Raw genomic sequence first — 15,993 nt, 5'->3', positions numbered from 1 at the left:
AAATATGTTGTTCTCCAATGTCATGCAAGCTATGGGCCCATTGGGAAAGGAAAGATAGGCTATAGGAATGTTTGTGGCACAAATTTATTATGTAGCGACGAAAATACACTACTTTTTCTCCGTTTCCACTGGGCAGTGGTAGTTTTCCTCCTGAAGCCTAATCCATTTTAATTGAAAAATCTTGATAGACTGCCACAGCTAGATTTGAAACTAGTGATGCCTAGTTATTTGGCTAAAGCCAATGCTTTGAGTTGGCACATTTCACTACTCACTGTGCACCCACATTGTCGCTTCTCATCTACATAGTCCCAGAAGCTTTCTTCAAGGTCCAGATGCTTTTCTTTTTGTCCATGAAATGCTCAGCGACTACCATTCGTTTCTTGAAGCTGTCTTTTGTTTTCTTTGCCAGTCGCAAATACAACTCTCCCTCACATAGTACTTCCTTCTTGCTGCGTGGCTTCCAATGTTGTCTGATTCTTCGGTAACTTGAAATTTTTCTTTAGCTGTGCGCAAGTGGTAATGAGAACTTGTAGCCTTAATTAACAAATTAACACATGATTAATACCTCTTTTTTAACGTGCTGCTGACTCACCACAGACAGAGGACGCAACAATGCTGTTATATACAGGATCTATTGTTGGAGACAGAGTACCAACCTTATTTGCAATTAATCAGTACACCCCAGTTTTTCATCCTTAACTTCCGGAAAAAGAAGATGTGCATATTGTTCTTGTATATAAGGTATTTTTCTTTTCCCTAGGCTGCATTGCTATTGGTGATCACGCGTATTGCATTGTACAAACTTTAATAACCTGTGTTTTTGCTAAACTAACTGAAAAAGACACACTGCATTTGGTATTTATTTTCATGTATATATGTTTTTGATTCCATGGTTTTTCCAGTCAGGTAATGAAATGTAGTGGAGGCACTTCAAGTAGTGCTAGTTGAATTTTTCCATTCATGTAACATACTCCTAGTTTTTCTCTATTGAATTTCTTGGTACCGCTCAACTGACACGCCATTTTGCCAGTGACATGTTTTTGTTTGTTGTATCTTTTAGTGGGATCATAACAGAATGCTTCACCGGCCAAACTACTTTGCACTTCTCACATGCGAATGTTTCGTTCACATACTTGCAACCATTGTCTGTCATGAAGTTCACTCTTTACTTCGTTCGTTTCATAATCTTGTATGCAGCAGTTCCTCCCTGTCTGCTTGCTGAATGTCTAACTTGATCCTCTTCTCTATTTCGACTCATTCATCTGTTATGTTTCATCTGAATCTATTCGTTCTCTTTCGTTATGAGAGCAAACACATGTCTTGCACCTGAGTTTCATTTCTTTGCTGTCCTTTATGTTTTATTCTATTCAGTTCACCAATGGCAAATCTCCTCCTCTTTTATGTTTTGGCATCCTGTTAAATGTTAATATCACTTAACGCACAAAAAATCAACTTACACTGTTTGCTATGTTAAGCAATTCATTTACACTAAAATTTATTTATTTTCTATCACTTTCACATTTTCTCAGTCCACTCTAACAGATTTCGAAAAGTATACTGGTGAACATGTCTTGCAATCACCTGTATACACCATTCTGAGCTCGAACAAATCCCCACCACAATAGGATATTGCAACATTTGAGGACACTGTCAAACATCCTGGAACACTCTCTAACCTTCTGGAAGAGTCTGCAACATTACTTCCTGGAAGATTCTGGAACATGCTACATATTTTCACACATTCTAGAAGAAGCGTTATGGTCAATCTCTGTCACTTTGCACTCGATTCCCAGCCGTTTGACAAATTCCCTCAAGAACATCGGCAGTGCAATGCACTCTTTTGGCACCCATATCTTCGAACCCGAGATTCACAGTTCCAGATGGAACCTTGCAGGTTGTGGACAGAGGGCAAACATACTGTATTATCCCCAATGGGCTGTAGGAGTGGGTTGTGCAGTTACGGTAGCACTCTTAACACCTATTCATGTTGTAGCGATCAGGTACTGAAACTGATCGATAACAGTCGTAACTGTGTCGGGCTCTGTTAAGGTTCTCCATTGGCACCTCGTACAGTCCTGGTGTGAACGAGCACAGCCCAAGCTGCAGTTTTTCTGTGCACAGGACACTCAACTTCGACGGCTCTCCAATGCTGGTGGGCGGCCTACCGTCCGTGGAGGCGGTGCTAGAGCGCCCAGGGCAGGTGCACTCGGATGAATTGGTGGGCTGCGTGCACAGTGTGACAGTGAATGGCCGCGCACTCAACCTGAGCAGCCCGCTGCGCGCACGCGCCGTCGCTCCCACCTGCTCGCGCCCGCGGCTCTCGCCTTGCGACTCGCTCGGAGCTGATGGTGCCGATCATGACCGGTAAGTAGCAATTGAACTACTCTTCACTAGGTGGGGGTGAGTAGGAACTTGCATTTGTCAGGTGCAGAACAATGGGCTGCGAGGCATGAAATGAACTGTTACTGTCAAATTTGTGGCTGCTGTGGGTACCAATGGAATCTCACGTCTCTTTTGGCACATTTTAATGTGTCTCGAGATGAAATATTTAGTTCACCTGAACTACCGTGAATATTTAGTTCACCTCAACTACCATGAACTTTCGACAGACAGTGATGTTTGGTCTTGGTGGCTCAATATTATTGAAATTGCCTATTATGGTTATATTATTACATTTTTTGGAGCTCTTACACCAGATGATGTAAGGGGTCTATAACTCACACACTGCTGACACTATCATGTAGATGAGGACAGAAAATATTGCACCTACATCTGATTGATCTGAGCTACAGTCCGTGCTCGGCTCTTCTAATTGGATAACTACTGATGTCATTTTGGTACCATGTTTGCAGTGATGCATGTAAGCGCAGCTGCTGTTATTTGCATTATGACTGTATATTTCTCTATTATTAAAGAAACATTAATATCCACCTTACTAACTGGATAGCGGATAATACAGTTCTTGCAGAAATTTTTGAAAAAAAGATCGAAAGATAACGAGTCTAAAAGATGCTGTTCAGCAGTCTCTTGCAAATGTTGGTTGTAGAAAGCATAATCTCCAGTGAATGAATCCTTGCTCATTACATTGTTGCCATCCCATTTTGTAGGGATGTAATGGAGAAAGACCTAAAAAATGCAACAAGCTTTGACAGTTTTTGGTGAAATAGCAATATCATATGTGACTGCTTGCAAAAGGTAATAATTTGTGACTGGATTTTGTTTTCAAAATTTGAGTGCATTCTGGAGACTAAAAATCTGTTCTTGCTCAATTATCACCTTGCAAGGGACGTGCAATGCTGTTGGATTGTGAGATATTGTGATAAAATAATTCGACCCCCTGCTACTGCACATTCTTCCTATTCTTTGTGATTTTACAGTTTTTAAGCATATTCTAGGACACAGTTGGGCAGCCAGTTCAGTCCGACAAATAGATGAAATTTGTGGAAGAGAGAGCAAGGTGCTACAGAAGTTTTTAAGCCAGCTTCTGTAAAACATTGTAAGAAAGGAAATAATGTTCACAGTGTGTAAATAAATGCAAACATCTCGAGATGGGATGGACTGAAGGGAATATGCTATCAATATTGTGGGTTTTGAGGCACAATTTGTGACCATGGTGTTTTGGAAAAGGAGTGCCATTTTCATCAGTGCATTTTACCATAAACAATAATATCACAAATGGTACAGTTTTGACATTGTGCGCTAAGAGCGCTGCTGTTGCATCACGTGACAAGGTGGCCTGCAAGCGTAACTAAATATGTGAACCAGGCCCACGGACCACCAAAGGTTGCCCGCGCCTGTTCTAGAGTAACAGTGATAATGTCTGTGTGCAATGGAAATTATTGTTAGATTTGGAAAGTAAGTTCTGATGTATAAAAGAATTGAGTGTTCTCATCTGCACACACACACCTATCCATCCACACACACACACACACACACACACACACACACACACAGAAGGAGAGAGGGGGGGGGGGAGCAAGAAGACCAATAAAATATTGATTACTATAACACAATATAGGAAGAGATATTGTTTACCTTCATCATAAATATTTGCTGTTTCTGATGGTGACCAGTTAGCATAAGATTCTACAGGGTGTATACGACCCGGGACAGCCAGGAGATCAGGGAAAAAACCCAGGAATTTTTTCATCCAGGAGAAAACCGGGAAAAACCCAGGAATTTTTTAGAATTCCGGGCATTTTTCATTGTTTTAGTTTTCAGTTAAATTTTTGTAATTTTGACTGGTAAGAACCGATACTCTAACAAAGGATATTACTGTATCCCGCTACTGCAGAATAATACTTCAACAATAAAACATAAAGGAGGGGAAAAAATGAAAATAAATTGCAAAGGAAATGCGCCATATACAACAATGACACACAGTGCTCCTGCAAGCGTCTGCCAACAGCAAAATGTGTCAAAGGCGTTAGGAAGACTATGCAATGCTTCATAATAAATTGTCTCTGATGAGCATGAAGTCACAACTGTTCACATTAGATTCGGTTTAGCTGTTACGAGCGGGCTCATGCACAGGCGTAGTTGAGTCCCGTTTGAGTAGTAGATTCTCCCGCTTATGGCTACAGGAATGTGACTGTTGACTGTGCAAGCAGTCGCAGCAAGAAGCTAGATGCTACCGGGAAAAGGGGGCCGCCAAATTCATATTCTTGAGGGAAAAAAATTCTTGTTTCACAAAGCGCGTAGCGTTCAGCACACGTTTGTCTATCGATTATTCATATGATTTTGAAATGGTTCCCTGTTGGGTTTTGAACATTTTTGAACACATTTTAAGTTAATTTCTGAATTAATCATAAGTTGATTTTTGAAAGCGTGCATAGTGTACGTGATGTCTATGTCAGGAGAATCCTCGTCACATCTAGAAATAAACATTCCGCAGACGAAAGGGGATGGAGCTATACGAGCTGAGCGCACTAAAGCTGAACAGATGAATGGCAATCGCTGTCTGATTATCTGGTTGATTGGGTTTGCGAATAATCAGTGTTGTTATAATTACTGGCGAACTCCATAGATTCAGACTACCAGAACGGAAATAAACGACTGACAGGAATAACAGGTGAGGAAGATACGTACTTTCTTCTCGGTGTACCCAAGAGAATGAAATTTTGACAGAAAATTTTTGGCCGGGTCATGACACTAGTAAGGAGCAGTTGTACAGTCCCCGGCTAGCAGCCACTTAAATTCTTTTCTGGAAGTAATACAGAAAATGTGTTGTACGAACACATAATAACGCCTAACTGTAAAATAATTGCGGGATAACTAAACCTGTGATTCTGGCAGGGTTAGTGAAGTTAATCGGTGAACAAATTTTGACAATGGCAGGAATAGCTGCAGAAATGGTGATGACAAGATTGTTTGTTAGAACAAGGAAGGAGAAGAGACGGGGACATCACACAAATTATGGAAGAATAAGACGATTCCAAATTTATATACAAATTTCTTAGTACTACTTCTCGATCTCATGCTTAAGAAGCTGGTGCATATGAATGAAATGTGAAACTATTTCCTAACATAAAGCTTTTTGCTTGTAGTAGGCCTTATATTCCGCCGTGTTATAAAAATGGCCATTTGTGCCAAAACAGTCTCGTTTATTTGGTGTGTCTTACAAAATTGCTCCAATATTAGAAAGGCTTCTTTTGTTTTATCTAGCAGACAGTGACAAAATAGACGTAGCTAATCAGATCGAGAAACCACACCAGTCTTGAGTATTATTTGTGTTAACAGCCTTTTCAGTATTAGATAGCGACATTTTGATTTTTCATGTAGCAAATCGTTTAACGAACTTTGATGAGGTAACAGATTCTTTCGCAGAAAGGAAAGCACGCCATGTAAAGCTGTAGCAAGATTAGAGAGAAAAAAAATGCTAGGAGCTACAGATTGCAGAAATATGTACTTTCTTGCTTGTCTCTTTTCTTTATTGGTTTTATGTACCATATATTTAATTTTATGTCACACAAAACAGCAAGTTATTAGCTAATAGGCAATAAAGAGTGCAAGTTCTTGTTCTCCCAATTACAAATAATCCCATCCGCTATTAATTGCGAGACTTTTTTTTTTATTTTTTTATTTTATTTTATTTTATTTATTATATATATATAATTTTTTTAATAAGAGGTGCAGGCTGTCAAATTGGCCGACTGGAAGCAGGAGAGGCACCACAGTACATCTCAATTCCCACTGTCCTGAATATAGTTTGATAACATCCAGTACAAAATATACAAGTTTCAATTCTACAGAGCGAAATACAGTGACGTGCGATAGAAGAATGCCGTATGAAGAGGTGTGGCACTGCACTTTGGCACACTTAAGACCTAATAACATGTCTTGCATTTCCTTGAACACATATGTTTTATGTTTTAGACTTTTCAGAAGGATGTGCGCTACAAGATGAACATATTTTTGAAAATTCGATTTTTTTTAGTATTGAGTCGGTTCACAAATATCGCAGATCTGAGGTTGATGCGCAGAGCAATCTCAGTTATAGTGGGTAATCTTCATGTGACCCGTGTTTACATTTAGTGATTTTGCTGTTTCCCCTTCGTTTACTCTCACGTCAAATGAAAACAAAACAGATTTCTGTGGCTAGGAGCTATCAAGTGAATTAAAATACTTTCACATAATTACAGAAGGCTAAAATATGTCATTAGTTTCAGAATTTATTTTATTTCCACCTTTTTGTCAAGCATTAATTGCCTTGCAGAGCAGTGAAGTTATTTTAGTCTATTTTCTAAAGAAATTTGACTTTTATTAACCTTTTCCACAGAGGCAGTCTATGTATTTGAAACAAAATTACACAGTACTGGCTAGTTTCAACTATTCGCTGCATTTCAAGTCCATGTTTTCATCTTCTAGCACATATGGCATTATGCCTTAATGAAGAACCAAACATGATATAATAGAGTACTGGTGCTCCAAGAAAATTTACATCCCGAAAACCACTCTGAAAAGCTTAATATCAGATCGAGGTCTACTTGATTGGGAATCTGGACATACGAATGTGCACTTTAAGTATGCACTTTAAATGTGCACATTTTAGTATGATTCACGAAATTCCGATGCTGTTGGAGTATCCTCTGATGTCTTGTTTCTTTTATGACATAATGTATGATCTTTCAATGTTTTACACGTACGTACATACGGTCTTCCTACGTCATGGTAGCTGCGCAACCGCAGTGACGCCTGTTATCTGCGCTCTCTGGCAACTGCTGAAACAAACCTATTTCTAATAGGTCACGGGAAAATATTGCGAAAGGTGGTTTGAAAAGCATTACTTTCAAAGTAAATATCCTTTTACGTAAGTTTGTACTATGTGCGAGAATGTACCTTGAATTTCTTAAATCACAGAGCGTTTGATTCTCATTTAAAAATCAGCTCTTTGATGACGAGCCATTTAGAAGAATTTCAAACCCTGAAGGTCAGACATTTGACATTGTTAAAAATTTTACTGGCACATTTGTGTGATTCTTAAAGTGTAACATGCACAAAAAAGATCAACATTATATGCGAAATCTTAGCTTCTCTTGCAGCTTATTAACCTTCGAGATCAATATTATATGTGAAAGCTTTGCTTTCTTGTAGCGACACTACGTATTTTAATTTAAACTATTAACTTTCCCTGTTTGTATGTTCTTGCTACGAAACAGTGATGTTGCTGTTAGCTGACTACATCACGTGTCCTATGCTCTGAACATCCGCTGTCATCGGCTGCCGAGATCACATGACATGAGCTATGACTGGCTTACAGAAACGCATCGCAATCTCGATTTTCAATGATTTGGGAAGTAACATGTGGTGTTTTGTGGAATTCCAATGTATACTTTCGTAATTAGAAGATCAACACCGTACATGTTACTGCACATAAAAGATGTTTCCAAAACATGTCTTTTTATCTGAGTTTTCTTTTCTGAAGTGCTGGGAAATTCTACACCTGTGTGTAAACCCTTAACCATTCAAAGGATTGATAAGGAAAAATATACTGTCACTTAACAAGGAAAAATTGTGTTTTCACACGGGAGAAAGTGTATTTTTAATCGGGAAATCCAGGGTATTTTTCTTCTTTGTCTGCGTATACACCCTGTTCTATCACTTTGACACCCTAAAAGCACCATCGAGTATGAAATGAATTTAGATTCAGAAAGATGTGAAAATCTCTGGGTACTGGATAACCACCATAGGCCTAATGAAGGCATTCCTCCAAAATGTGTGATTATTGCACATGCAAATTATAGCTTACAACCATAATTGGATAATTCAAATCCTAAAAGCACCTTCGTTTTACTATATTTGCAGTGTGCATGATTATAGCTAAAGGTGATTTAAAAGTGAAGGAATTATTTATTCTGCACATTTTCATTCACTATAGTATTCCAGAATCCCTTTATGTGAAAACTGTAGTAATAGGGTAACATACATCTACAACATCTACAGAAAGTTCTAAAAAAAAAACTTATTTTTTCCTTTTTTAACTAAATATTTCACTACACATATATTCGTGAATGTCCTTCATTGTTACCCACAATTTTCTTATCTCAAAAAACAGTGTAAAATGTAAACTGCACGACTAATCTCAGCCCCTACAAATATTTCGAGGGTTTAACATTAGTATGCAAAAGCGTTTTATATGTGAATATACTACTGTTCAGCAACCTGCCAGGGCATATTAAATCTCTTATGGATAGGTTTTAAGGGTTTGATGTTAGTGCAAAAAGTGTTAGATACTTGGGTACACATGTATTCAACAACCTACCAGGACATATGTTTTGTGACTAATGCATCGGTGACTGAAAATTTCTTTTAGGCAACTACATTGTTCCACTGAAGAGTATCTTCAAACATGATCTTCAAAGTACCTTAGTAAGTTATACACTACTGGCCATTAAAATTGCTACACCAAGAAGAAATGCAGATGATAAATGGGTATTCATTGGACAAATATATTATACTAGAACTGACATGTGATACATTTTCAAGCAATTTGGGTGCATAGATCCTGAGGAATCAGTACCCAAAACAACCACTTCTGGCCTTGGTATGCCTGGGCATTGAGTCAAACAGAGCTTGGATGGCGTGTACAGGTACAGCTGCCCATGCAGCTTCAACACGATACCACAGTTCATTAAGATTAGTGGCTGGCGTATTGTGACGAGCCAGTTGCTCGGCCACCACTGACCAGACGTTTTCAATTGGTGAGAGATCTGGAGAATGTGCTGGCCGGGGCAGCACTCGAACATTTTCTGTATTCAGAAAGGCCCGTACAGGACCTGCAACATGCGGTTGTGCATTATCCTGCTGAAATGTATGGTTTCCCAGGGATCAAATGAAAGGTAGAGCCACGGGTCGTAACACATCTGAAATGTAACGTCCACTGTTCAGAGTGCCGTCAATGCGAACAAGAGGTGACCGAGACGTGTAACCAATGGCACCCCATACCATCACGCTGGGTGATACGCCAGTATAGCAATGACGAATACACGCTTCCAATGTGCGTTCACCGCGATGTCACCAAACACGGATGCGACCATCATGATGCTGTAAACAGAACCTGGATTCATCCAAAAAAATGACATTTTGCCAGTCGTGCACCCAGGTTCGTCGTTGAGTACACTATCGCCGGCACTCCTGTCTGTGAAACAGCATCAAGGGTAACCGCAGCCATAGTCTCCGAGCTAATAGTCCATGCTGCTGCAAACGTCGTCGAACTGTTCGTGCAGATGGTTGTTGTTGTGCAAACGTCCCCATCTGTTTACTCAGGGATCAAGACGTGGCTGCACGATCCGTTACAGGCATGCGGATAAGATGCCTGCCATCTCAACTGCTAGTGATACGAGGCCGTTCGGATCCAGCTAGTCATTCCGTATTACCCTCCTGAAACCATCGATTCCATATTCTGCTAACAATCATTGGATCTCGACCAACACGAGCAGCAATGTCGCGATATGATAAACTGCAATCGCGATAGGCTACAATCCGACCTTTATCAAAGTCAGAAACGTGATGGTACGCATTTCTCCTCCTTACACGAAGCATCGCAACAACGTTTCACCAGGCAACGCCGGTCAACTGATGTTTGTGTATGAGAAATCGGTTGGAAACTTTCCTCATGTCAGCACATTGTAGGTATCGCCACCAGCGCCAACCTTGTGTGAATGCTCTGAAAAGCCAATCATTTGCATATCACAGCATCTTCTTCCTGTCGGTTAAATTTCACGTCTGTAGCACGTCATCTTCGTGGTGTAGCAATTTTAATGGCCAGTAGTGTATATATACAGATTGAAGTTGCCTGCTCACTTCTGTTTGTGCCGGTTAATCTCAGGAACTATTGTAGAGATTTTGATCCACTTTTGTCTGATGGATACATTGGTTCATGAGGATGGTTTTTGTATATAATTTCTGAACATTTTGCACAAATTGTCTGAATTATGATGAAATAAAGTTTAATTGTAAAAGGGGACCACTGCCACCTAGTGAGCAGCCGCCATAATTTGATAGAGGAGCAGTTACTCGAGAGAGCAGGAAGCAGTGAAGTGTCTGGCTAGAAACCCAAGGGTTATCAGATCAAATCCCAGCTCTATCACTTTTTTTTCCACTCCGTCTATTAACCTAGCATTCACCTCTCTGTCATGTGGAGATTTACCAGAAATGAAACACAGCTCAGATACCATGTTACACTGTAACTTCCATTCTCCCAGTTGGATAACTGTTTAGGGATATGCAAGTTGTATAAGTGATATCCAAGTGATAGCAATCATTTTTGGACAAGTGCGTAGCGGAAATAACATGCAAATCCAAAATCCATGAGTCTCAATTATTGATGCCTAGAGTAAAATACAGCAGGCAAGTTTGTTTCATTTATATAAGGAAACTCTTATAGCAGTGCAGCAAATGGCCAACATTCAGTTCTCAAGATTTTCTAGAGTCAGACATAGATGCGAGCAAGATTTCTACATCGCGGGGCAAAAGATATTATTCAAATTATGCAGAAGACTGCCAGACGAATCTCCACTGGTGACGCATTTTGTAGTATGATGACAGTTTCAGGTAGCCAATATCTGCTTCCCTCACATTAGCAGTCTCAATTCTCATGCTTATTTCACTACAAATCCTTTGAACAATGTGCAGTGTGTTACTCAGCTTTCAAGTATTCTAATAAATATGACTAGTAACAAAAGATAGCCACATCATATGATGTGAGACTTTCTATTTGAAATAATCGGATATTTTAATCAATAGATTTCCTGCAATCGTTTGAGAATGGCTACATATCAGAAAAAAATGTGAATCCAAGTTTTTTTTTTTTTTTTTTTTTAAATGCTTCAAGTAAAACATTTTCCACTAAAATTACTTCAGCATTTTTGCATCTTTCACATGCAGTAAGTTCTTTCATCAGTGCAGGAGATGACTTAACTTTCAGCTTTCTGCTTTCCCCAAATCAAACCTATAAATCATATATGAGGTGCTATCCAAAATTTTCGGGACTGGTGCTGCCATCTGTCGAAAACCTTACCTACTGGTCACCATCATCCTTGAAGTAGTTCCCATCCACACGTACACACCGGTCCCAGTGCCTGTGCCACATTTTCTAGAAGTTCTGTTCTTTGAGGGTGTTTATCATCGCCAGCGATGCTTCTTGAATCCTCTCTAGAGTGTCGAACCGACGGCCTTTCAACTTGAGTATCAGTTTTGGGAATAGTGCAAAGTCGCAAGGTGCCAAATCTGGCGAGTAGGGTCTGTGGGGTACAACCGCCATGTTGTTTTTTGCCAAAAAATGCTGGTGAGCAAGGATGTGTGACAGGGTGTGTTGTCATGATGCAGCAGCCAGTTTCCTTGATGCCAAAGTTCGGGCTGTCGTCGCCCGACGTTTTCACGGAGCCGTTTCAAATGTCACAGTAGTATGTGAAATTCACTGTTTGGTTGGGTGGGATGAATTCTTTGTGCACAATTCCCTTTGTATCAAACAAAACGATGATCATGCTCTTCACTTTGCTCTTCATCTGTCTCGCTTTTATACGTCTTGGAGAGTCCGGGCTCTACCACTGGGACGATTGCTGCTTTGTCTCTGGGTCATAACCGTAAATCCAGCTCTCATTGCTGGTGATAACCCATGACAAGATGGTTTCTCCCAAGCATCGCACAGAATTTGATACACAAGCACTGTTCTGTTCGCGGATCCATTGTAAAATCGCCACACACCGAACACAGATTATTACGGAAATCACTGTGGACACGCAACACATCCTCCCAGCTGAATGCCACTCCGCACACTGACTCATCAGATATGCAGCTCTCGCAGCCTAGCGGTGCAGAGATCTACTACTCCTACTTTCCAGATGGCAGCACCAGTCTGGAAAATTTTGGGTTCTGCCTCGTACATGATTCTTTGCATAGCAGTGAAGAAATCTATGAAAAAGAGTCCACAACAAAGACTTGTGGCAATGAGTCTCAACAATGCATTACAGTGTGTGCTAATCTTCACAAGAAATGTGCTGTAACATGACCTAAAGCTGAACATCACGCCCCCCCCCCTCTCCGCCCCCCTCCTCCTCCCTGCCTCAACCAGCCTTAATAATTTGAGCTGTGGCCTGCAAACAAAATATGCTACACCAGTCAATTTGTCTGGCCGTAGATACTTAAAACTATCCACGCTAGTTCAGGCCAGGTTACAATTTAGGCTATAATATAATTAAATATCAACCCTGTTATACTGTAACTGTCCATAAAGTTCATTTATTTCAGTTTCTACATCTGTGGAATAAAATTCACATAATCTAATGTAAAGAGTGCAGGGTGTTGTTTTTTGAATTTTTCTTTGTAAATCTCAAGGTTGTGCTGGCAGATACTGTCAACTTGATACAAAAAAATTGAAGGACTTGTGGAAGATGTTTCAGTTAATCACCTCAATAAATATGGTACACACCACCATTAATTACTCAGTTGGATGAAAATAATATACACTACCCTCATAAGACAACTCTCTCGCAAGGCACACGTGCAGTGCAGAAGCTGCTCCACGGAGTCTCCAAGGTTTGATCCCCACACAGGTGCGGTCCTGCGGGGAGGTGTGCAGAGGGGTGGCCGTCGCGGCGCTGTGAATGCCACACGGGTTCTGTCGGCTCCTCTCCCGAGTGGGTGCTGGCGCCTGACTGTGGCCCCGCACTGGCACCAGTGTCGCTAGCCGCAGGTGCGCGGTTGGATCTCCCGCCGGGAGAGCGCCACCGCCGGCTGCAGCTGCTGGACACTCTGTACCGCGGGACGACGCGCTGGCGCCGCCCACCTGCACCCGCACCCTCTGCAGAGCAGCACCGCCTGACGGACAGGGCCGTCGCCTTCGCATTCCGCACGCTGCGTGCAGATGCCGCACTCTTCTTCGCGGCCTCCAACTCTGACTACACCTCGATAGAGGTCACTTCACTGACTTGATCTCTTCATATTTTTTATTTATTTGTTAAAGGATATCTTGCAAACATCCTAAGCTGTATTTAAAACATTTAGTTGCCAAAGAGTGTAGAACCCATTGTCGGTGGCACCTCACAGTACACAGGTTATCATGTACATTACTTTCATCAGATATTAAATGGTGCCATTTGTTGCTAATACTGGACAGTACTGTCGTGTAATGTGAACACCGAGTGCAATCTGTGTACTAGTGTGGGATGCTAGTTTCTACACCTGTTTACTGGTTTGACTATTAAACATTTACAAGGCGTCCTTTAACACATATTTACTAGCTGCAGAGCACCAAGCTCTCAATATTTTTAATTTTATTTATTAGTCTTTTTTATTTATAATAATACTGAATGCCACAGATATTGGATATATTTAATAGACTGAAACTGCACACAACTTGTGCACAAGAAGTTTCTTAAACAGATTTTATTATGACATTCTAAATTACTATTTTCACTTAGCTCAAATATTTAAATTAAACATATGGTAGTAAGAAATCTTAACACAAAGCAGTGCTTTACATGTCCATTTACTACTGATTGAGGAGGAGCAGTGGCTCGGTAGATATGACTATAAGATTTTTTAAATTTTATCATGGAGTTTGTTGGAAAGTGTCAGATCCATGTAAGATGTGCTCTTCTGGCAGTGTATGGTGTTTGTGTGAGTTATGTGGAGGTTTCTGTGTTCACTTTCTCATAGATACCTTCTTTCTCTCTTGTACTGAAGTGGGATGTGATGTGAATCAGGAATTGAATTTAACTAACTTGACAATGGTTCTGATTAATAACAATTAATTGTTATTGAGAGCCTTGTTGTGAATAATCAGAGTCCACAGAATATTAAATTCCACTGCCTTTAACTGAGCTATCTGACCAGCAATTTAACTAAGCGTTGAACCATTTTGTGTGACCAACTACTATTTCAGAAAACTTTTTATCATTGTCACATACAACCATTTACTGCAGCATATCACCGACAACTCTGCAGATTGACTGCCACTACCTGCAGCCTAAACACAGGGCAAACAAACCATTTCTTGTTTTCTGTGATGTAGTTTTACTTATTCTGACAACTCGACATTGCTGTTACTTGCTAGGCTCATATGCACATATCGCTATCTGGATCAGCTGTAAGTATGTGTAACGTGTTTCGCCTGATATTATTTGGTTAAGTCACAGTTTCCTTGCAATCTTTCTCAAGTAAATGTACTTTAAAGAATAAGAATGCTTCTCTGATACTTGTGTTTCTAAAACACTATACCGAAACTTGGTACCTGCTACCAGTTGCAGTGTAGTGACAACAAAAATTCAATTTTCAATATTTTGTGTAATTATTTACTGAATTTAAAATTTCAAAATGCTGTCATAATCCTCTCTTTAAGAGATATATTTTTATTTTAAAAGTTTACCACAATAAAACATGTATTCCTGTTAGCGAGTGTATGTCCTTTTTGAGGGTGCATAATTGATGGCACGCAAATACACAGGCTTTATTCATTCGGTACTTGGGAATGAGAACACTCAAGATTTCCAGTAAACTTTACACACAATTTCAAATCTATTGAAACTTTTTCTTGCTGAGACTCCCCACAAAATAATGGAAGGAACGAAGTTTATCATTTACTACATTTTCATTGTTCATGCTGTAAAACTTGAGCGTCACATGAAAAACTAGCTTTTGCTCAAAATTGAACACAAACTATCCATTTTATATTCAGTCATTGTTTCATAATAATAGTGCTTAGTTACTTCCAATGAACTTAAAGCATAATTTCAAACCCTCTCTGCACTTTTTCTTGTGTATATGGTTAAAGCCAAGTATTTAACACATTAACTAATTTGTAAAGTAAAGATGTTTGAAGTTATATTACACATGGGAATTTGATTCTTTAAGGATTTTTTTGTGTGTGTGTGTGTGTGTGTGTGTGTGTGTGTGTGTGTGTGTGTGTGTGTGTGTGTGTGTGTGTGTGCGTTTCTTTATTATTATTATTATTGCTGACAGTTCTCCAGTGCAGCTTGTCACGCTTTTTATATTCTGCTTATCATATGTAATATCCAGTAAAATATCCTTATCTGCTGAATGTGGTCATTTTAAGATGTTACTCTATCAACACAAGTATGTGTGGCTGTAGGTGTATGCTTTCTGTTTGGGTGGCAGTGTTTTGCAATACTTTCCTAATGTCCATTTTGCTTGCAAGAAGTGCAGTGTCACTTAACTCATAAAACTGGACTCATACTCATCCACCATAGCATCACTTTCAAAAGTTAGGTGCTTGCATGCCTCAGTAATATTTATGAAGTTTATCAGCCACTGCTCCTGAAACTAGTAGTTTCAGTCATTTTTAAGTCTGTACCCAGAATTCCATTTTATCAATCTTGAAACGTATTTCAGTTCTGAAACCTTTAACACTTACTCTAAAATAGTTCCACTCTGACTTAGTTTACAAAATTTCTTACCTCTCTTTATTCTTCTCACGTAAGTTTCTCAGTTCACTGCTGCTGCCATTTGCATATTTTGAGTTCTTTATGGCTTTAC

The 15,993-nt window shown here is 39.8% G+C and overlaps 1 protein-coding gene across 1 annotated transcript in view; it reads left to right on the top strand.

The window, feature by feature from the left end:
* The window catches only part of LOC124803478 (cadherin-related tumor suppressor), a 491,307-nt gene that overhangs the window by 408,024 nt on the left and 67,290 nt on the right, over positions 1 to 15,993 (top strand). Inside the window, exons 27-28 of the mRNA XM_047264670.1 lie at positions 2,122 to 2,364; positions 13,053 to 13,413. Coding sequence (XP_047120626.1) covers positions 2,122 to 2,364; positions 13,053 to 13,413 — 604 coding nt within the window. The remainder of the gene's footprint in view (positions 1 to 2,121; positions 2,365 to 13,052; positions 13,414 to 15,993) is intronic.

This window comes from Schistocerca piceifrons, chromosome 6 (assembly GCF_021461385.2).
Source record: "Schistocerca piceifrons isolate TAMUIC-IGC-003096 chromosome 6, iqSchPice1.1, whole genome shotgun sequence".
NCBI classification, from domain to species: Eukaryota; Metazoa; Arthropoda; class Insecta; order Orthoptera; family Acrididae; genus Schistocerca; species Schistocerca piceifrons.
This window is presented reverse-complemented; position numbering and strand designations above follow the sequence as displayed.